Consider the following 22,461-nt stretch of genomic DNA (forward strand, 5'->3'; position numbering starts at 1 on the left):
ACGCCTCACTACCTCCTCCCGCTTTTACGAACAAACCCCTCAGTCCGGCACCTTCTGGCACCTGGCTGCTTTCGCCCTTCTGTTCAAGTCCCCTTTCATTCTTGCTATTATCCCTTCTTCGTCAGGCTGGCCCTGTAAGGGGGATCTCGCACCTTCATTCGCCCTTGCGACTTGCCTATTGGCCCATTTACGCCGCCCCGGAGGCCATGCTCATTCGAGCGCGGACGAGACTATCTTTGCCCTCTCAGCCATAAATCGCGCGACTATCTCCCTTGACTTCTTTTCTCCGAGTCTGTGCGATACTGCGCGAGTCGCTTACAAAATGTCTTTGCTTCACAATGAAGAGTATGTTCCAAGATGCGCGCTCCGCATCACTAGCCGTCTGACTTCCCTGGGGTCTTCACATAATCGTCGGGGGCTAAATGCGTTTCAGTTTCACCATATGGCAGCTTCGCACGTCCTACCTCTCCACAATCAAAGACGGCATAGGCGATCGACTTATCAATGTGAATAACTCCGTCCTTAACACTCCCGGATTCCGCGCGGCGGGCTGGTCTTCAGCCTCTACAAACCCCAATGCTCAAAGCGCAGCCTCCCACATCAAACGAACTTACTCCCCTCCCATCCCTACTACGGCCGCGGTATCGTCGGAGTATTACAATATCGGCGCCCGACACGAGAATGATTCGCAAAGATTTGGGCTCGGCGACGGCGACGATGAGGAAGGAGGGATGGTCACGGGCAAAAGCAACGCAGGTATAACAGGGCGTCGGCATCAGGGGCGCACCGGGAAAAGGGTGCATCGAAGGGACCGTCAGCAGCAAGAGCAGCAGAAGCAGGATGTCGACGATGAGGATAGCAGCGATCTCAGTGACGAAAGTGACGACGACGGGGAGAGTGCTCAAAGGTCGGTAATTACACCACGGCTGGTTATGTGCCTTCTCTGACATCCCGCAGAGCTTCTCGTCAAATCCAGTTTCCCAAGATGCCGATCCGAACACGGGCGGGATCATCGCCAATACGTACAACCGATCGTCAAGAGGGTCCGCAAGTCATGGTTACTTCTCCATCACATCCAACGATGGGTACTCATTACCGCACCGGGTCACTAGGTACTGCGGTTTCGGTGAATGAACGGCCGCGACGAGATACGACGACAACGACCAGCAGTGATTTGTCTTCCGAGAACGAAATGGACCCGTCGTTCAAGAGACGCCAAATTCAATTTTCTGGTCAGGATCAAGTGATAGAGCCTTTGGGTAAAGGGCGAAGGCTCGCTGGCAATAGGGCCATCGAGGATCTACATGAGCAAGCGGAGGATTCAGGAGCCGAATCCGTGGGTTCTGCGTTATCTTCCGAATTCGATGCCACAGCTGGCTCCGCGTCTCTATTAGGTGGTGTTGGTATAACAGGCAGCTTGGACTCGTCATCGCCGGTTGCGTTAATGCACCGTCTACAAAATGGTGTGGGGTCACAATCAGTATCCCCTAGGAAGCCCAAGACCCCTGCGCCCGAATTGCAAGATCTGCCGCCGCCACGCCCCATCAGCACGGTACAGCCAGTGAGTTTGCTTTCTAAGGCTCTCAACGCGCGCAAACGAGCGCCAACCAACCCCGTCGAAAAGTTCGCCGTCCTGTCAGGCAAAGGTCTGACCGACGTGCTAAATATCAAGCTATATGTGCCATTTTCGGCCGAACCTGAAGATCCACTGGATCTACCGATTGCGCGGGAATCTAAACTGGCAGAGCAGCCAGCACCGGTTATAGTGGCCGAGGCTATCGGTCTTGCTCTTTGGAGATATTCGGAGGAAGGGTGCAGCCCGTCCATTGAGCGCAGCAAATTAACCGTCAATCGATGGACTCTGCGAATGGTAGAAGATGGCGAGGTGGAATACGATTTCCCCGCGCTTGGACGAATGTCTCCCATTGCCGATTTCACATCCAACAACAACCGGGCGGCGGGTGCCCGAGGTCGGTCTCGGGGGAAGCAATATGACGAGTTTGCTCTCGTGGAGGCATCTCAGGCGGAATTCGAAGAGAATGAACGCGTTTTCCCGGCCTTCAGTCAGTCCGTGCCCTCAGAAGACAATGCCGATACTATGGCTCCTGCGCCGGCTCCCGCCAGCCAGCCAATTGCTCAGAACAAAATGCCTCGTCAGAACCCGATCTTGGGGCAGCCGTTCTCCTCGGCCCTGAATGATAACACTCTTACCCCGGCTGACCGGCCCGCCGTCCCTATATCTCACGCTAGCCCTCGCATGGGGATCACCAAGAACCTGAAGATCCGCTTCATCAACCTGGAAGGCTCCGCCCAATCGACAACGATGAACATGTCTGCCGACAGTTACATTGCCGAGATCCTCGACTCCGTCTGCAAACGATGGGGGTTGGACAAGGGCAATTACCTGCTCAAAGTGATGGGCTCGAATACGATCGCGCCTTTGGACCGGACCGTGGAGGCATTGGGCAACATCACCGACCTGGACCTCGTGCGCCGACGATTCGGGCCGCAGTCTCTCACCGGATCACCGGGCAGCTCATCCCCCAACGCTCCTCTCCTGGTCGACAGCAACAATCCCGCCAGCAGTAAAGAGAGCAAGAAGAGTAAGAAGAGCGGGCAGCGCATGCTTCACCCTCTCACGCAGCAGCAGGATCTCATCGGAGGGTACTACCGGCGGTATCTGGTGTATCGCAAACAGTCCATGTCGTTTACCGCGTCGAACCAACGGATCCTGACCTTCGACAACGACTACTTGCATATCATGCCGGGGGATACGGGCAAGACGGCGTCCGACACCAAGACGCGATCGATCAGCTTCAACGACGTGGTCGGGTGCAAGGTCAGTCGACGGCATCCGAAGAATTTCCGGGTCGTCGTTCTCCGGGGCAACGATGCGAACGAGCAAAAGCGATATGATTTCGAGGCGCGCAATGCGCTCGAGGCGGTGGAGATTGTGGACGAGATTAAGAAGAACATGGCTCATTATCGCATCTGAGACATTCGCTACGGTTTGCACTATTTGCACTACGGAGTACATCGGAGTATAGCCCATGGTTTCTTGTCATTTCTTTATCTGTTGGGTGGACGTTGGTGGCAGCCGATTACAGCGGAATGGACTTCGGCTCGACGGAATTAGGTTAGAGTGTAGCCATGGCCGGAGATGGTTCCAAAGCCATGCAATGCAGGCCAGACGAGAAGCTTTTGCAGCGGAAGGAAGGCAGCAGGAGGCCCAAACTCCGAGGCGGGGACGTTCCAGCGATCCACCAGTGAGAAAGTGAGAAAGTGGCCGACCGCCGGTGATGAGGTCACCGCACATTTCCTGCTGGCGTCCTTTACGACCCATCCTGATGGCGTTGGGCCGTGGGAGTGGATGACCTCATCAGTGCCGGGGTGTCATCAGCGCGTCTCGGACAACGGCACGCATCTCATGAAGCCAAATTCAATTCCGGGATTTCCAGAGTTCGCGATAAAGCATGTCGTACATCCATCGTAGCAGAGGGTGCAGGTCGTGCATCCTCGTGCGTAGTGGCCGGAAAGTGCAGGCAAAACCCCGCTCGTCTTGGCCGGTCGACTGACCTTCATTATTATTCTGATTCTCGCTTTCTCTCGCTCTCGTCCGTCTTGGCTGCCATCTCCCCAAGTTCAAGACAGTCAATTCCTGCCGTTGGGGTGTCCTTTTTGCCCCCAGATCTCGAGTCCTGGTCGCGCGGGAGACTCGTGCCCAATTGAGCACCGACCTTTAGATTGACTTGAGTCTTGACTATTTGACCGCCCTTTAAACTCTCGTCTCCCTCGTTTCCTCCGTCTTTCGCCCTCTCACACCCACGGAGTCTCCCTTGTATCCACCCCGGAACCATTCGAGACAAGACACTCCCAAGCTTATTCCTAACCAAAAACAGAAAAAAAGAAAAAAATTAGGGGCGCTCATCCTGGTCACGGCAGCTTTCCCCTCCTTCCTTTCTGATTCTGATAGTCGAACGAGGGGGTTTGCACGCTGGAATTATTCCACGATTTTATTTTTTTTTCTTCAGTCCGGGGTTGAATTGCTTATGGTTTGCGTGTCAAATTTAAATCCGTGAACTTCTTTCAGTCTCGATGCCTAGCCTCGGAGGTCTCTTGAAAAAGAGGCGGACAAAGGATTCGCAGACCCTCAGCAAGGAGCTTGAAGCCGGTTCGTCACCCACCGCGGCCCAGACGCAGACGTCACCAATCGCTGCCGACCATCATCACCACCACCAGCCCGCCGCCACCAACAACGCCGCGGCCTCGACGACCGTCAGCTCTTCGCATTCCCATCCCTCGGCCTCGGATCACCACCATCACTCTTCAGGGTCAAATAAAGCCGCCGACGGTCATCCAGTCTCCATGCAATCCGCCGCCTCGCACGCCTCGCCCTCCACCAACCCCGCTTCCGGCCACCACCAGCCGTCGCACCAGTCCAATGCCGCGAGTATCCAGAACATAATCCATTCCTCCCAGCAAGATGCCTCGCACGCCGGCTCGGGGAGCAATGCTCACGCCCAGCAGACCGCCCGCTCGGACGCTCGCACCACCAAGGGCAAGTATTCCCTCGAGGACTTCGCCCTGCAGCGCACCCTGGGCACCGGGAGCTTCGGCCGCGTCCACCTGGTGCAATCCAAGCACAACCATCGATTCTATGCGATCAAGGTCCTGAAGAAGGCCCAGGTGGTCAAGATGAAGCAGATCGAGCACACCAATGATGAACGACGCATGCTCAACCGAGTCCGACACCCGTTCCTGGTCACGCTGTGGGGTACATGGCAGGATTCGCGGAACCTGTACATGGTGATGGATTTCGTCGAGGGAGGAGAGCTCTTCAGTCTACTCCGCAAGTCTCAGGTGAGCGGCCCTTGAGATGGCACGCGGGGAGAGAAATAGCTGACCGTCGATCGTTCTCTTGTTCTAGCGATTCCCCAACCCGGTAGCCAAGTTTTATGCGGCTGAGGTTACACTCGCCCTGGAATATTTGCACTCCCAGCAAATTATCTATCGGGATCTGAAGCCAGAAAACTTGCTGTTGGACCGGCACGGCCATTTGAAAATCACTGACTTCGGTTTCGCAAAGGAGGTTCCGGATATCACATGGACGCTCTGCGGAACGCCCGACTATCTGGCCCCAGAGGTCGTGTCCTCCAAGGGCTACAACAAATCTGTGGATTGGTGGGTTCTGCTACCGTGTCGCGAAGTCAAGACCAACTACTAACCGGGTCAAAAGGTGGTCACTCGGAATTCTGATCTTTGAGATGTTGTGTGGATTTACACCGTTCTGGGACAGCGGCTCGCCAGTCAAGATATACGAAAACATTCTCCGCGGCAGAGTAAAATATCCGCCTTATCTCCACCCGGATGCCGTCGATCTTCTTTCGCAACTTATCACGGCGGATCTCACCAAGCGTCTCGGCAACTTGCACGGTGGCTCGGAGGATGTCAAGAACCACCCGTGGTTCGCCGAAGTCACCTGGGATCGCCTTGCGAGGAAAGACATCGATGCCCCCTACGTACCTCCCATCCGGGGTGGACAGGGCGATGCTAGTCAGTACGACCGTTATCCGGAAGAGACGGAGTCGTATGGACAGGAGGGTGAAGACCTGTAAGTTTCTTTCTCTCCGACACCCCGATGGCTCTAGTAACTAACTTGGTTTCCCAGTCATGGTCATCTGTTCCCCGACTTCTAGTTGCTTATTAAATGAGTAATGATGCAATGACTATTTCGCCATAGAAATGGGCCTGCTCAGGTTGGGTGCGAAACCATCTCTCCAAAAGGTTTGCACCCATGAAATATATTACTCCGCAGCTTCTGCTGGTGGTATGAGATAGCAGCTGTGGGGTTCATCTATATTTTGTTCGTCTCTATACTTGTTTTCTTGTGATGTCGGGTTGTTTTTTCTTTCCACTGATCGCTGGCCGACTTGATTCTTTTCTATCTATGCTGGGAGAGGTCATCGGAATACTGTTTATATATGTGGCATGGTTTCTCTGCGTTTCCTCTCGCCCTGTTTTCCCTCCTTCACCCCGGGGCTCCGGTGTTTCATAAATTTCTCTGGTCATTTTTGGACATGATCGATGAAGATAGACCGCCTATCCCGTTGTCTTGCTTCCAAGTTGGTTTAGAGAGAGGGTTGAAAGCCTGTCGGTCCGGCTGTTGAGAGGCCGGCGGGCCGCATCGACGTAAATCACTTTCATTCCTCGATCCTGTGCTGTCTTTTCTAGTGATTGCAAATACTGGGGCTATGTTGGTTTTGATCTTCCTGGTTTTCTTACTCTGTTTGGACCTGTATAATGTACATATATATCTTTTTTCAGTCTGTTGCAATAAAAGTAGGCCTTGAATATACGGACGAGCTTTTGGCAGGTCATTGGCGGCGAACATAACGTCATGACAATGGATGTCTAGGCTACAAGGACCGAACACCTATTATGCTCCTCTAGTTCCTCTATGATCGAACCAATGATATACAACCAAAAAATAGTACCTGCCTGTATCATACACATGTCATCACAATGGACAACGACAACGCCGGATGAGTCGTTCGAAGGGAGGCGCGGAGGATTAAAAAAAACAGACGTCGACGAGCATTCTGCATTTTCCACACGAGGTCGCAAAGACAAGGAAAAAAGGAACCGTAATATTAGACCGGCAAATCAATCTGCATTATGACCGCAAATCTATATCATAGCATCCGCCGGAGTATGTATTCATCTTCCGCCGCCGGGGTTTACAGACTGTCGTTCGACGAGGAAGCCAGGGCGTTCATGTTGAGGACTTCTTGAGCGCCACCGGCCTTCTTGCTCTCGACGGCGATGCGGGAGACGTAGGAGCGGCTGGCGACGTTCCACATGGAGATGTACTTCTCCATGCAGTTGGAGAGGCAGGTGCCCTCGGAGGAGGACAGGGAGGAGCCGGGCCGGGGAATGCAGCTTTCGAAGCAGTGTTCGTTGACTTTCTGCGGGGGTTGTTAGCGAGGTGGGATGTGGGTGTCTGGTCAGGAGACGGATGTCGAGCATACAGCGATCAGGGTCCGGGCGTTGTTCATGGCGGCCTCCTGCTGCAGCTGCTTCATGATGAGGGTCTTGGTTTCCTGGGGGTTGGGCGACGCATTGCCGGAGCCGGAGCCGAAGAAAGACATTTTCGCGGGGGATGAGAATGGACGGGAATCGTGTCTGGACGGGTGAAACGAGGGTAATGGCGAGGAATGGGCGTGGATTCGGTCGTGGGAGTTCGTGAGCGCAGCGGCGTGAGTTCCGACAGGATCTTCGAGAAGTGTGGCTGGAGCTTGAGGCTGCGCCACGGGCGAAGTGGACACTTTGGAGTTCGGCAGTGTTTACTTTGGCACTTGGGAATAGTTCGATCTGTCCACTACCTCCTCTTCTTCCGGTAGGCTGTCCCGCCACAATCCTCCTCTTCTTTTTTTCTTCGTTCTCCGGGATCCTTCACTCCTTCATTCTTTCCGTCCTATTTCTCTTTCTTACGACCCTTTTTCTTTTTACCTTTCAATTTCCGCACAACCTTAGTGTCTATCTGAACTAGTTGATGTCCTGGTGACATTACGGTAACCGCGAGAATCCTCAACTTTTATTGCTAGCTGCAGTCGGTCTTTCAACTACCTCAGCCCTACCGAGTTCCACGATCGTTCTACCTCCCCAATTTACTCCAATCGATATCGAATCACCGGATACTTTTTCGCAATGCTTCTCCCGCGGCTTTCGACGCTGCTAGGCCTGGTCGGTCTGGCGGCTGTGCCAGCTGCCAACGCCTACGATGGCGATGACAACATCAAGAGCATTCCAGTATGTCCAGCCCGCCAGTCTCGACGGGACTTCTCGTGCTAACCGTTCGATCTCTCCAGCTCCGAACTCACAGTCTCGCTCCAGTGGGTCCCACCCCCTCCATCTGTCATGCTTGGCCCTCGGCGGCTCGACCGGGCCGACTCCCCCGTTTTGCGCAGCTCCATTGACACTGTCACAGCCATATCTGGATTCGGACTTCCAAAGCCGCTGGTTCGATTTTGGTGGTGATACTATCATCCGCGCCGACAAGTACTTGCCCCTCGTTATATCGTGGTTCAGGTGGAGCGGTGTTGGGCTAACAAACCGCTAGATATGTTCGTCTTACCGCGGACCGACCGTCGCAGCAGGGGTGGATCTTCTCGCGTGTCCCCCTCACCGCTACCAACTGGGAGGTCAGTCTACAATCAAGTCGAGACCCGTGGTTATCGGCTACGAGCATCGGTTCTAACTCGCCTGTATAGATCGAGGTCGAATTCAAGATCCACGGAAATGGCAATCTGCACGGTGATGGGTTCGCCATGTGGTTGACCAAGCAGCGCGCGACGCAGGGCCCCGTCTTCGGATCGACCGACAACTTCGAGGGTCTGGGTATCTTCTTCGACACATACAAGAACAACCGCCCCGGTACCTCGTTCCCCTACGTCATGGCCATGATGGGCGACGGCCAGACCACCTACGACCAGGCGCATGACGGCAAGGCCAACGAACTTGCCGGTTGCTCTGTAAGGACTTGGCCATTGATTACATAGGACGGCAGACACTAATGAAAATCACAGGCTCGTGGCCTCCGAGGCGCCTCCATCCCGACCAAGGCCCGTCTGACCTACTTCCAAGACAAGACGTTGACCCTGGACCTGCAGTACAAGTCGGAGGACACCTGGAACAACTGCTTCACGCTGGACGCCTCGGAATCCAACATCGCCATCCCCTCCGTCGCCTACCTCGGCTTCTCCGCCGAGACCGGCGAGCTGAGCGACAACCACGACATCGTCTCCGTCAAGTCGAACAACCTGTACGGCGTCGGCGGCGGCCGCAGCAGCTCCACCGACAGCAAGCGCGCCAGCAGCGCCAAGAACGACAGCGGTCGCGTGAAGACGCGCGCCCAGAAGAAGAAGGGCAGCTGGGGTTGGTTCCTGTTCAAGACTCTTCTCTTCTTCGCCGCCATCGGAGGTGCCTATGTCGGATATACCATCTACCGCACCAAGCAGAGATACTCGAGGTTTTAAAGGAGATGTATGTGGAGGCTCTATACAAATTGAATGAAAACGAACCAAAAACCAAAAAAAAGCGACGAGATCAACCAGCTTCGTCTATATTTGCGCTCTTTGCATAGCCATGTCATGTTTGTATCTTCGGTTTTTCTTTATTGTTGAGACGAAATAAAAGTTTCACGTGCATCGTCCTGGTTTGCTGGTAGAGTGGATTTGTAGTTGTATGGATATTTCTTTGAGCTGGCACAATCTAGAAATATATTCAAACAGATGCCCATCAGTAGGGTGACTCGAATGCACAAACAATACACGGAAAGAAGATCTGATTTAACCAATACATGGATTAATTTCCACTACAAATTGATATCTTCGAAATAAGAATTGGGACCTAATCGAGTAGCTGACTCACGACCTATAAGGAAGTGTAAAAAGGAATGAAGTCCTTGTAGTTAATTGCATAGAATTAGAAAGTGCTTTATGTAGCCAAGAGAACGTCAGTCTTACATCGAACAGGGGATGTGGTTTAGTGGTATAACGTTCGCTTAGCATGCGAAAGGTCCGGGGTTCGATTCCCCGCCTCTCCATCTACTGTTCCTTTCTTTTTGTTTTATTTGTTGCACTGCCTAATTGTTTTTTTGGTTGTCTTTCCTTTTTTACTTCTGGGAATGGTGCTTTTCCTGTAGGGTGGTTGCGTTGAGGTTATAGCAGTGGGTTAGTAACCTGGCTTCAAGATGAGATATCTATATCCTCCATACCGCACATACATAAGGCGAAAGAAACAACAGGGGTATCAATTGCTATAAAGAGAACGCTGCCAAATATAGTCCACCCACTCTCCACTATACATATATCAACTGCCATGCCAACCCAGCGGTCTATTGCTTCCCTTTCAGCTCATTCCACATCGTATCAACGATCTGGAAAACCTCCGTCACACTGCGCATCACGACCTCGTCGACGCCCAACGACCCATACCGATGCTGGATCTTATCCGGATGCCACCGAACTCGCTCCGACTTCAACGTCGCCAGTAGCTCCGACCCTGCCCCCTTCGCATCCGACGACCCCAGCGATGGCGCATGGCGCATGAACTCCTCAACCGCCTCCCGAGAGACATCCCTCCTCTTCCCCGTCTCCACCGGCCAGAAGAGAAGATTCCGCAACCGATTGCCCTCCTCCCCCCTGCCTTCCTCCCCAGCACCAGAAACAGCCTGATCAACAACCTCCCACGACCGCATATACTCCTCCCAAACCGCCTTCCAAGCCTTCACGCGCCTCCTCGCCTGCCCACGCCTCAAACTCTCCTCCACCTCCCTCTCAAACCTATCCCTCTCCCTCTCTGCCCTGGCTCCTTTCTCCTCCCTCCTCCTCTGCCTCGCCCGCTCCGCCCTCACCCGTTCCTGCTCCTCAATCATCCCCTCCCTCGTCCGCTCCCACATGCGCGTCCGCACATACGCAGCGTACTCTTCCTCATCCATCTGCTCGAGTTCACCATCGGGCCCCTTGGGGATCGACGGCACCGCGAAGTTGTGGATCGGTTGCCCGTACACTGACTCCCAGTACGCGGCGCCTTCGTCGTCGCCGAGCGCGTCGAAGAGGGATTCGCGGAAGGCGGTGTCTGCGGAGAGGCCTGGGTGGGGGGTCGTTGTTGGGTTTGAGGGGGAGGGGGGTCGGTGTTTGTGTTTGTGGCGTTTGGAGGAGCGGGAGTGTGAGTGCGAGTGTTTGTGGTCATGGGCATGGTCGCGGTGGGTTTGGGAGTGTCTATGTTTGCGATCGTGGTCGGGTCGTTCTCGGTCTCGGTCTCGGTCTCGAGGTCGGTGTCGGTGTCTGTGCTCGCGATCGCGACTGGACTTGAATCGGAACTTGCCGCTTTTTGCGGACCGGGTGTATTCGTCTGCTCGGGGCTGGGGATTGGGGGCTTCGTTCGTAGATGTAGTAATAGGTGGCGCTGGGGCCTCTGCGGGTTGAGGTTCGGTTGTGGACATGTTTGTTGGTTGGGTTGTGTGGTGCCTTGGTTTAATTTCACGGTTAAAGGCACATGATGAGGTAGAGTTGTTGAGAGTCTAGGCGATTGCGCCTAGGGAATGGGAGGGTTAGAGGGTGGAGGATGGATTGAAATTGAAATCGAGTTGAGAGAAACGCGATCATCGCTGCACTTAGTAATCAAGAATTTGTTATCTTATCTGATCTGATCGATTGATCGCTGGCTTTGGTTGTTTTGGGATGATGTCATTTTTCGTGCTTTCTCTGCGGCTTGTTTTGCTTACCCTTTATCTGGATTTTAAACGCATTGTTGATTGGCTGGAATTAAGGTGGTGGATAATTGCTGGGCTTTGATTGGACTTGGTAGTCTACTGTGGTCTATGCTTTTCGTATAGTTTCTGAATGACGGGAGGTTCTTGTTAGTCTATGATTATGCGAGGTATAGGAGCAGCATCGCTCCAGTGTCAGATTAACTCTGATTCCAAGGGGTTTATTTGCAGAGACAGAACCGGCATATACGTGACAAAAGAATTTGTTAAATCACCCATCAATTGGGAGAGCATGAACAACATAGCCTAGACGCAATGCCAGAGGGCCGAAGTTCACCCAGTGGAGTAGTGTCCAAGCCATGCCTTGGGTCATAAAACCAACAAGTCTGGAAACCCGCGCCTGACAGCGCGGGCGAGTGCTTATATAAAAACAATACATTGGCTATCCTGAGACCCCTATTAGAAGGTTATTAAAATATAAATAAAAAAAATAATAGTTATACTTTCTCTTATATCCTCAGCGTTTTCTACTTTTCTACTTACTAGTTAGCAGCATTAAGTGTCAAGGTGCAGGCTGGCGGGTTGGTAGAGTTGGTGCAGCAGGGGTGTCATGGTGTTGCCTTTGGGCGCATTCAAAAGCTAAACCACTGCACTAAACAAAAGACTAGTATATAAAGCCGAAGGCTTTACACTGCGCTTGCATATATAAACCCCAGGCAGGAAGAATAGGTACGGGAGAAACTAGTAAAAACTGGTAGAAACAAAATAAAACAGAGCTACACCACGGTACTAGGTTGTACTGTAATAGTACACCCCCCCTTTATTATATTAGTCCCTTAATATAGTAGGCGGTAAGCCAGGCAGGCGGGTAGGTATATATATTAGCCTTTATATATAGATATATATTAATTATTATAAATAAAATCCTAACTTAACCCGGGACAGATTTAAACACGTGATTATATAAATAAGTTTTATATAATATTATAATATTGCCTTTAGGCGTATTTAAAAACTAAATTATTATATTAAATAAAAGATTAGTATATAAAACTAAAGGCTTTATATTACACTCGTATATATAAACCCCAGGCAGGAAGAACAGGTACAGGAGAAACTGGTAAAAACTAGTAGAAACAGAACAGAACAGAGCTGCACCACGGTGCCAGGTTGCACCGTGACAAGGGGCAGGCAGGGCAGGCGGTCTGGCTGGATTAGGCGGGCTAGGTTCACAAGGTCTTTAATTATTACTATAGTCAGGCTATATATAAAATAATAAATAAGATATAGCTTAAAAAGTTATAATAAAATTTTTAATATTTAGACTTTTAAGTAGTTAAGGGATTAAAATTAGAAATAGGTTTTTTTAGCTTAATAGTTTTTTTTTTAATTCTAGCGGGCTTAATAATATTTTTAGATTTATATTATAATAATATATTCCCTTTTTATAACTAAATTTTATTAAAATTAAAAAGGGCTAGATTTATTAAAGTATTAGTAATAATAATTTTAAATAATTTATTTAATATGTTTTAGGTAATTAGTAAATTTAATAATAGGGTTTATATATTTAACTTATTTTATAATATATATTAAATAAGAGTAATTACAGCTATAATAATTTTGAAATAAATTAAGAATATTTTTAATCTCTTGTTCTTTAAATTTATTAATTTTAATATAAGATAAAAAAAAATTTTATTAATTAAGTAAAATATCTGAGCTAGCAGGAATAAATAAGTTTATATTAAATATAAAATAAATTTTTATATTAAATAAAAATTTTAAATAATAAATATATAAGTTAATGTCAGATGGGGTAGGTAGGTCACGTGGGTTGAATAGAAATTTCAAATGGCTAGATAGAATAAGGAAATCAATCAGTCAGATGAAGTAAACAGTTCACCTGGACCACCTAGATCTGAAATAGATAGACCAGAGGTCTTACCATTCGCTATACATGTAGATAGGTAAAATTAATTGAATGAATAAATAAAATCCAATTAAATAAATTAAATGGGTAAATTAACTTAATAAAAAGAATAAATTAATACAGGTCATTAACTGCATATTTATAAATAATTAAATTAGGGCTAATTTAATTTGGCCCTAAACAAATATTACAAATATAGAATCATCAGATCTTTTTAGGCCTTTATCTATAAATTATATTATTAACCTAGGCCTTCAAGATCAACCTCATAGATTATTATTAGATTAATATTTAATTATTAAAATAATCAAATAATCAAGATTTCATAATTAGAATAATTAAAATAATTAAAATTTAATATATAAATTATAATAAAATTATTTAAATAATATTAGAATAATTAGAGTAGCAATATTCACTTTATAGCTTATAAAATAAATAGACAAGATATTCTAGACCTTTTGTATTAATCATCTGAACAAAGCCATTAATTACAGTAGTTAAAATAAACTTTTAATTTCCTAAATAAGAAATTTATTAAATTATATTTTCTAATTTTTATAGGGTTCTAGCAACTAGTGATTTCCTAATTAGAAAAATAAACTAGTCTAAAATAAAAAATTCTTCAGAAATTTTTCTTTTTTATTTTCTGCTTATAATAAGCTCAGTTTTATCTCACTTTTCTTATATAATTTAGTGGTAGAAGTAAGAGTTCAATAAAGTGAGAGTAAAGTTATAGTAAATTTTGAATAATTTTGGTTATAGAACAAGATTAGATAATTCTAATAAATTAGATAATATTAGATAACCCTAATTAATACACCCCTTCAGTTTAAATCAATAAAGTATTAATTAAAACTATAAATATTAAATAATTAATTATTATTTAATAAAATATTAAATATTAACTATATTCAGTTATTTAATAAATTTTATATATTCCTGCTTAGTCAGGTGTTTAATAAGGCTATCTGTAATTATTTAATTAGTAGAGACCCATTTTAATTTAATAGATTTCTTCTTGATTTTTTGCCTAAGCCAGTAATTACTAATATTTATATATTTTAATTTAATTTTATAAATTAAATTAGGCTTAGTAAGCAGGTCAATTGTTTAATAATTATTATAATAAATATATAGTTTTTCTTCAGGATTAAACCCTATAGCAGTAAATAAGCATTTCTACCATAGAAAATGCTTACTAGCTGTAATTAGAACTAATAATTCTGCTTTAGTAATAGATAAAATAATTATTTTTTGCTTTCTAGCTAACCAATTAATAGATCTGCTAAATAAGTAACATATAAAACCTTTAGATGACTTTCTTTGTAATAAATCTGTATAGTATCACGGTATAACCTAGTACCGTGCAGCTGTGTTCTGTTCTATTCCTGTTTCTGTTCCTGTTCCTGTTCCTATTCCTGTCTGGGGTTTATATATGTAAGCGCAGTGTAAAGCCTTCGGCTTTACATACTAGTCTTTTGCTAGTAGTATAACAGAATAACTACTAAATATGCCCAGTGATCCTGTTCCGTGATATATAGGTTATATTACTAATTATTTTGAAAATTGGTAGTGATTTTAATTAATCTATTAAATTAAGACTATATTAAATTAAATTAAATCAGGTTTTATAAATAAATAAAATTAGGTGATTTACTATATTTATATAGTTTAAATAAGGTTTAGCTATATATTCTGTAAGGATTTCGCAACTTTTTACAATATCTGGCCTAGAAATAACTGCGGGATATAAGACTGAGCTAATTTTTTTTAATAATCTATATAATAAGGCTTAGTAAGCGGTTATCCTATAAATTCACTTAAATTACCAGATAATAAGAGTATTTTAAGTAAATTTTAATTAGCTAATTCAAAGTAGTAAGCAACTTTTTTAATATAATCCGCTTAATTAAGCTAAATTATTTAATTTTACCGGTTTTAAATAACCTTTATATTTAGGAATTAGTGAATTTTATCTAAATCCTTTAGATCATATATTAAAAATAATTGATTTTTCAATTCGTTGATTTTCGATTAATGATTTTAATTATATAATAAAATAATATTATCCACATAAATCATTAAAATTATATAATTATTTATAAATAGGCAGAGATCTTCAGGCACTAATTTTAGGCCTAATTTTTATAAAGTATTCCTTATTTTATATTATTATAATAATAGGGATCAGCATAATCTATATAAAGCTTCTTTTAGCTTAAAAACCTTATTTTGTTAAATAAATCCGGGAGGCGGTAAAACATAAATTAATTTATTTAATTTATTATTTAGAAATACATTTACTATATCCCATTAAGCTATTTTAAAGTTAAAAGTAATAATTAGGGCTATAATAGTCCTAAATATTTATATAGCTAGAGTAATGGCCCTAGAATCAAGATTATTAATTAGTTAAAGGTCTCCGCGAACATATATTCTTGCTTTAAATTTTAATAATTAATCTTAATTAATAAATTTATATTTCTATATCTATTTTAATAATAAAATCTTTTAAATTAAATTATCCATTTTAGGAATAACTTCCCAGATATTTATTTTAGTTAATTAATTATATTCAATTTTACATATATTTAGCTAATTATTATAAAAGGGCGAATTCATTATTTTATTCTAATTAATTAGCTTAATAGGCAAATCATTTTAATACAATTTATTATTACTAATTTAAGCTAATACAAAATTTTAAGATATTTTTAAAGATCCTGGGTCAGGTGATTCTAACCTATTTTTTTTTAAGGATAGTAATTTATAAAAATCATTATAATTATTAAAATTAAATAATAAATTATTAATAATAACTTCAGGTAATTAAGAATATAGAATAAGAAATTAATCTCCTAAAATCTTATTACTTTAAGTATTTAATTAAATTAAATTATTTTAATTATTTAATTTAATAATTCGATTTTTATGTTCAGATTTATAATAAATAAGATTATATTTACTAAACAGTTCTGATTTATCTTATTCAGGTTCAGAATAAATATTATTAATAATTTTATTCTTAGTAAACCCTAATTCAGTGGTTTCAGGTAAATTAATTAAAATTAAAAAAATTAAATTATTAATTTCTTCAAGACTGAGCAGTTTAGGATTTTCTAATCTAATTAGGTCTAGTTCAAATATTTAAATATTTTATTTATCTTTATAGACTTTTATTTTATTAAAAATATAATCACATACTAAAATAACCTTATTTTAACCAGATATCCATATTTTCTATATATTTAAGGTAATATATCCTATTAGGTAGCTAATCAGAGCTCTCAGTTTAAGCTTACTAAGCCTAAGGATATTCAAAATCCTTGTATAGGCTCGGCAACTATACTGTTTTAGGTTAGAGAGATTTAGTAGTAGTATTATATATAATAAAGGTTAATTAAAATGTTTGAATAAGGTTTCATGCGGGGTACTCCACTTTAGTAAATAAGTAGAGATATAATTTAATATATATATTATTATATTTAATAATTCTAGCCATAAATATGGCAATAATCCTAAATTAATAAATAAAATTTATATTTTTTATATAATTAAAGCACCTGAATATTCTGTAAATAGGTTCTGCTTAGATTATCTAATCAGGCTAGTACTGTAGATCATCCCTTCAGATCTCGCGTAATTATAAAAATAAGCTAGATTTTTATCTTAATTTAAATAAAATCATTTAATAATCACATGATATTAACATTTAATAAATTAAATTATTTTACTAATTAAATTACTCATATAATCTTTTAATAAAATTACCTTAGTCATATAGAATCTTAAATAAGAGCAATATATATAGCTAATATATTATTTTTAGTAAATTCCCTAATTCAAATAAATAAAGTCCTAATAAATAGTTTTAAATAGTTTAGTCCCTAATTAAATCAGAATTCAAGAAATTTAATATTTTAATATTAATAATCAATAAATCGGGCAATAATCTTCAGTTTTAGTTAATTTATCATTAATTTTTACTCTGTTAACTATTAAATCAAAATATTTTAGGGCTTCAGAGCTCAGATGCCCTAATCTTAAATACCATAATTCAGCTATTCTATAGAAAATAACTGGTTCATTCAAATTTCTTACTAAATAGGCCTCTAATTCATTTACTTTATGTCAGATGGGGTAGGTAGGTCATGTGGGTTAAATAGAAATTTCAAATGGCTAGATAGAATAAGGAAATCAATCAGTCAGATGAAGTAAACAGTTCACCTGGACCACCTAGATCTGAAATAAATAGACCAGAGGTCTTACCATTCGCTATACATGTAGATAGATGAAATTAATTAAATAAATAAATAAAATTTAATTAAATAAATTAAGTGGGTAAATTAACTTAATAAAAAGAATAAATTAATACAGGTTATTAACTGCATATTTATAAATAATTAAATTAGGGCTAATTTAATCTGGTTTTAAGCAAACATTGTAAATATAAAATTATCAGATCTTTTTAAGCCTTTACTTATGAGTTATATTATTAATCTAGGCCTTTAAGATTAATCTCATAGATTATTATTAGATTAATATTTAATTATTTAAATAATTAAATAATCAAGATTTTATAATTAGAATAATTAGAATAATTAAGATTCAACATATAAATCATAATAAATTTATTTAAATAATATCAGAATAATTAAGGTAGCAATATTTACTTTATAGCTTATAAAATAAATAGATAAGATATTCTGGACCCTTTATATTAATTATTTAAATAAAGCTATTAATTATAGTGGTTAAAATAAACTTTTAATTTCTTAAATAGGAAATTCATTAAATTATATTTTCTGACTTCCATAGAATTTTAGTAACCGGTGATTTTCTAATTAAGAAAGTAAGCTAGTCTAAAATAAAAAATTCTTCAAAAATTTTTCTTTTTCATTTTCCGCTTATATTAAGCTTAGTTTTACCTTACTTTTCCCATATAATTTAATAGTGGAAGTAAGAGTTTAATAAAGTAAGAGTAAAGTTATAATAAATTTTAAATAATTTCAGTTATAGGGCGAGATCAGATGATTCTGATAAATTAGGTAATATTAGATAACCCTAATTAATACACCCTTTTAGTTTAAATCAATAAAGTATTAATTAAAACTATAAATATTAAATAATCAATTATTATTTAATAAAATATTAAATATTAACTATATTTAATTATTTAGTAAATTTTGTATATTCCTGTTTAGTCAGGTATTTAGTAAGGCTGTTTATAATTATTTAATTTATAGAGATCTATTTTAATTTAATAGATTTCTTCTTAATTTCTTGCCTGAGCCAGTAATTACTAATATCTATATATTTTAATTTAATTTTATAAATTAAATTAGGCTTAGTAAGCAGGTCAATTATTTAACAATTATTATAATAAATATATAGTTTTTTTTAGGGTTGAACCCTATAGCAGTAAATAAGTGTTTTTATTATAAAAAATACTTACTAGCTGTAGTTAGGGCTAATAATTCTGCTTTAGTAATAAATAGGATAATTATTTTTTGCTTTCTAGCTAACTAATTAATAAGTCTGTTAAATAAGTAATATATAAAGTTTTTAGATAACTTTCTTTACAATAAATTTGTATAAGCTATATCGCTAGCTATTTTGAAAATTAGTAGTGATTTTAATTAATCTATTAAATTAAGACTATATTAAATTAAATTAAATCAGGTTTTATAAATAAATAAAATCAGATAATTTACTATATTTATATAGTTTAAATAATGTTTAGCCATATATTCTGCAAGGATTTCGCAACTTTTTATAATATCTGGCCTAGAAATAACTACAGGGTATAAAATTAAGCTAATTTTCTTTTAATAATCCAGGTAATAGGGCTTAGTAAGCAGTTACCCTATAAATTCGCTTAAATTACCAGATGGTAAAAGCGTTTTAAATAAATTCTGATTAGTTAATTCAAAGTAGTAAGCAACTTTTTCAATATAATCTGCTTGATTAAGCTAAATTATTCGATTTTATTAGTTTTAAATAACCTTTATATTTAGGAATTAATAGATTTCACTTAAATCCTTTAGATTATATATCAAAAATATTTAATTTTTTAATTCGTTAATTTTTAATTAATAATTTCGATTATATAGTAAAATAATATCATCCATATAAATTATTAAAATTATATAATCATTTATAAATAGGCAGGGATCTTCAGGCACTGATTTTAGGCTTAACTTTTATAGAGTATTCCCTATTTCGTGTTATTATAATAATAAGGATCAACATAGTCCATATAAAGCTTGTTTTAGCTTAAAAACCTTATTTTGTTGACCAAATCCAGGAGGTGGTAAAACATAAATTAATTTATCTAATTTACTGTTTAGAAATATATTTACTATATCTTATTAAGCTGTTTCAAGATTAAAAACAGTAATTAGGGCTATAATAGTCCTAAATATTTATATAGCTAGAGTAATGGTCCTAAAATTAAGATTATTAATTAGTTAAAGGTCTCTGTGAATATATATTCTTACTTTAAATTTTAATAATTAACCTTAATCAGTAAATTTGTATTTCTATACCCATTTTAATAGTAGGATCTTTTAAATTAAATTATCTATTTTAGGAATGGCTTCCCAGGTGTTTATTTTAGTTAATTAATTATATTCAATTTTGTATATATTTAGCTAATTATTATAAAAGGGCGAATTCATTATTTTATTCTAATTAGTTAGCTTAATAGGCAAATTATTTTAATATAATTTATTATTACTAATTTAAGCCAATATAAAATTTTAAGGTATTTTTAAAGATCTTAGGTTAGATGATTCTAACTTATTCTTTTTTAAGGATAATAGTTTATAAAAATCATTATAATTATTAAAATTAAATAATAAATTATTAATAATGACTTCAGGTAATTAAAAATATAAAATAAGAGGTTAGACTCCTAAAATCTTATTACTTTAAATATTTAATTAAATTAAATTATTTTAATTATTTAATTTAATAATTCAATTTTTATATTCAGATTCATAGTAAATAGGATTATATTCACTAAACAGTTCTAATTCACCTTATTCAGATTCAGAATAAATATTATCAATAATTTTATCCTTGGTAAACCCTAATTCAGTGGTTTCAAATAAATTAATTAAAATTAAAAAGATTAAATTATTAATTTTTTTAAGACTAAGTAGTTTAGGATTTTCTAACCTAATTAGGTCTAGTTCAAATATTTAAATATTTTATTTATCTTTATAGAACTTTATTTCATTAAAGATGTAATTATATACTAAAATAACCTTATTTTAATTAGATATCTATATTCTCTATATATTTAGAGCAACGTACCCTATCAGGTAGCCAATCAGAGCTCTTAGTTTAAGCTTATTAAGCCTAGGGATATTCAAAATCCTTATATAGGCTCAGTAATCATACTATTTTAGATTAGAGAGATTTAGCAGTAATATTATATATAATAAAGATTAATTAAGATATTTAAATAAGGTTTCATGCGGGGTACTCCACTTTAGTAAATAAGTGGGGGTACGATTTAATATATATATCACTGTATTTAATAATTCTGGCCATAAATATAGCGGTAATCCTAAATTAATAAATAAAATTCATATTTTTTACGTGATTAAAGTGTCAAGGTGCGGGCTGGCAGGTTGGTAGAGTTGGCGCAGCAGGGGCAGGTAGGGCAGGTGGTCTGGCTAGATCAGGCGGGCTAGGTTTACAAGATCTTCGATAGCTACTACAGTTAGACTATATACAGAATAATAAACAAGACATAGCTCAGGAAACTATAATAAGATCTTTAGTATTTAGGCTTTTAAGTAGTTAAAGGATCAGGATCAGAGATAGGTTCTTCCGGTTTAGCAGTTCTATCTAGTTCTAGCAGGCTTGGCGGCGCCCTCAGGTCTATACTATAATAATATACCCTTTTTTTATAACTAAGCTCTATTAAGGCTAAAAAAAGCTAAATTTATTAAAATACTAGTAATAGTAGTTCTGGATAATTTATTTAATATACTCCAGGTAACTGGCAGGCTTAATAATAAAGTCTATATATTTAATCTATTTTATAATATATATTAAATAAGGGCGGTTACAGCCGCGGCGGTCCTAAAATAAGTTAAAAATATTTTTAATCTTTTATTTCTTAAATCTATTAACCTTAATATAAAATAAAAAAGGGTTTTACTAGCCGGGTAAGGTGTTTAAGCTAGTAGGAATAAATAGGCTTATATTAAATATAAAATAAATTTTTATACTAGACAGGAGTTCCAGGCAGTAAATATATAGATTAATAATTTTTTTAATATAATATAAATCTAAAATATTTTAGTCTAGTTTTTTACTAGATTATAGGATCTTAATATATCAGATATTTAACTAAACCAGTTAGTCTTTTTTAAATAAACAGGTAGAATAGCGCCAGCGGTCTATCTATTTAGCGTAACAGGCTTAGGTAGATAATATTTTAGCTCGGATAAACTTAGTAATTACTTATATTTTTATAATAAACTATTCTGCGTCTTGTATAGCAGAGTAGTTATAAATATAATAATCTTTTATTAGGACAGGTTTAAACCTTATATATAAGTAAAAGCTATAGTTAGCGAAAAACAGGCTAGTCTTAATTAAATCAGAATATATAGTATTCAGAAAAAACTTAGCTAAAAAAAATTAGATATTTTAATTATCTTATAAATAGCTTATATAAACTTAAAAATATTACTTTAGTATAATATTTATATACTTAATCTGGCTGTCAGTCTCAGGATAATATATAATTAATAATTTACTAATAATATCTAGGTATTAAATTAGGTATTTCTAGAATTCAGTAATAAACTAGGATTTTTAGTCTAATATAATAATTTAAGGCAGGCCATACAGCTTTTACATATATTATATATATATTATGGCCATAGCGGGCGTATTCGCGGTCAAGTTATAGAAAATTAAGTATTTTATTTTAATTAAATAGTCTATAATAACTAAAATAGTATTATAACTCTGGCTCTCTAGCAGATATATAATAAAATTTATAAAGATATCTTGCCAGGCATATTTAGGTATAAATAAGGATTTTAAAATGCTTTATTTAGCCTCTCAGAATAAAATAATTTAATAATAAATATAATAGTTCTGGATTTATTAAATTATATAATAATATATATTAGACTAAAAATATTCACAGGTAAAAAATTTATATATATAATTTCTCTTAGGATATCCAGACGCGGGTTTATTATATACTAGATAAATTAGTTTA

At 38.9% G+C, this 22,461-nt stretch overlaps 5 protein-coding genes and 1 non-coding gene across 6 annotated transcripts; 4 read left to right on the forward strand and 2 right to left on the reverse strand.

Annotated features, from left to right (window-relative positions):
- The first annotated feature begins 37 nt into the window (after nt 1-37).
- Nucleotides 38-3,465, forward strand: P170DRAFT_410176 (Sin1 family protein). Its single transcript, XM_024846836.1, has 3 exons — nt 38-345; nt 434-907; nt 958-3,465. Exons 1-3 carry the CDS (start codon nt 323-325, stop codon nt 2,993-2,995), a joined length of 2,535 nt encoding a protein of 844 aa, XP_024703125.1. The 5' UTR covers nt 38-322; the 3' UTR covers nt 2,996-3,465.
- A 511-nt stretch (nt 3,466-3,976) lies between these two features.
- On the forward strand, nt 3,977-5,873 carry pkaC (cAMP-dependent protein kinase catalytic subunit pkaC). Its single transcript, XM_024842747.1, has 4 exons — nt 3,977-4,860; nt 4,928-5,181; nt 5,237-5,611; nt 5,669-5,873. Exons 1-4 carry the CDS (start codon nt 4,096-4,098, stop codon nt 5,694-5,696), a joined length of 1,422 nt encoding a protein of 473 aa, XP_024703126.1. The 5' UTR covers nt 3,977-4,095; the 3' UTR covers nt 5,697-5,873.
- A 502-nt stretch (nt 5,874-6,375) lies between these two features.
- Nucleotides 6,376-7,262, reverse strand: tim13 (protein translocase subunit TIM13). The gene is made up of 2 exons (XM_024852317.1): nt 7,029-7,262; nt 6,376-6,965 (listed from the first exon to the last, which is right to left on the reverse strand). The coding sequence occupies exons 1-2, from the start codon at nt 7,146-7,148 to the stop codon at nt 6,738-6,740; spliced, it is 348 nt and encodes a 115-aa protein (XP_024703127.1). The 5' UTR covers nt 7,149-7,262; the 3' UTR covers nt 6,376-6,737.
- A 120-nt stretch (nt 7,263-7,382) lies between these two features.
- On the forward strand, nt 7,383-9,212 carry P170DRAFT_437567 (legume-like lectin family protein). Its single transcript, XM_024849394.1, has 6 exons — nt 7,383-7,809; nt 7,869-7,892; nt 7,988-8,058; nt 8,120-8,201; nt 8,271-8,531; nt 8,586-9,212. The coding sequence occupies exons 1-6, from the start codon at nt 7,708-7,710 to the stop codon at nt 9,033-9,035; spliced, it is 990 nt and encodes a 329-aa protein (XP_024703128.1). The 5' UTR covers nt 7,383-7,707; the 3' UTR covers nt 9,036-9,212.
- Nucleotides 9,213-9,532: 320 nt separating this feature from the next.
- P170DRAFT_t121 lies at nt 9,533-9,604 on the forward strand. Its single transcript has one exon. It is a non-coding gene; the product is annotated as a tRNA-Ala (tRNA).
- A 200-nt stretch (nt 9,605-9,804) lies between these two features.
- On the reverse strand, nt 9,805-11,118 carry P170DRAFT_437569 (uncharacterized protein). Its single transcript, XM_024849395.1, has one exon. It carries the CDS (start codon nt 11,003-11,005, stop codon nt 9,896-9,898), a length of 1,110 nt encoding a protein of 369 aa, XP_024703129.1. The 5' UTR covers nt 11,006-11,118; the 3' UTR covers nt 9,805-9,895.
- Between the last annotated feature and the right edge of the window lie 11,343 nt (nt 11,119-22,461).

This window comes from Aspergillus steynii (genome assembly GCF_002849105.1).
Source record: "Aspergillus steynii IBT 23096 chromosome Unknown P170scaffold_5, whole genome shotgun sequence".
NCBI classification, from domain to species: domain Eukaryota; kingdom Fungi; phylum Ascomycota; class Eurotiomycetes; order Eurotiales; family Aspergillaceae; genus Aspergillus; species Aspergillus steynii.

Bases quoted from the DNA above. Each gene is read 5' to 3' on its own strand.
- P170DRAFT_410176 (XM_024846836.1), top strand. From the start codon at position 323: ATGTCTTTGCTTCACAATGAAGA. The intron at 346-433 runs GTATGTTCCAAG...AATGCGTTTCAG, and splicing joins TCTTTGCTTCACAATGAAGA to TTTCACCATATGGCAGCTTC. The intron at 908-957 runs GTCGGTAATTAC...GACATCCCGCAG, and splicing joins GACGGGGAGAGTGCTCAAAG to AGCTTCTCGTCAAATCCAGT.
- pkaC (XM_024842747.1), top strand. From the start codon at position 4,096: ATGCCTAGCCTCGGAGGTCTCTTGAAAAAGAGGCGGACAAAGGATTCG. The intron at 5,182-5,236 runs GTGGGTTCTGCT...CCGGGTCAAAAG, and splicing joins TACAACAAATCTGTGGATTG to GTGGTCACTCGGAATTCTGA. The intron at 5,612-5,668 runs GTAAGTTTCTTT...TTGGTTTCCCAG, and splicing joins GGACAGGAGGGTGAAGACCT to TCATGGTCATCTGTTCCCCG.
- tim13 (XM_024852317.1), bottom strand. From the start codon at position 7,148: ATGTCTTTCTTCGGCTCCGGCTCCGGCAATGCGTCGCCCAACCCCCAG. The intron at 6,966-7,028 runs GTATGCTCGACA...CAACCCCCGCAG, and splicing joins ACGCCCGGACCCTGATCGCT to AAAGTCAACGAACACTGCTT.
- P170DRAFT_437567 (XM_024849394.1), top strand. From the start codon at position 7,708: ATGCTTCTCCCGCGGCTTTCGACGCTGCTAGGCCTGGTCGGTCTGGCG. The intron at 8,059-8,119 runs GTACTTGCCCCT...ACAAACCGCTAG, and splicing joins ACTATCATCCGCGCCGACAA to ATATGTTCGTCTTACCGCGG. The intron at 8,202-8,270 runs GTCAGTCTACAA...TCGCCTGTATAG, and splicing joins TCACCGCTACCAACTGGGAG to ATCGAGGTCGAATTCAAGAT.
- P170DRAFT_437569 (XM_024849395.1), bottom strand. From the start codon at position 11,005: ATGTCCACAACCGAACCTCAACCCGCAGAGGCCCCAGCGCCACCTATT.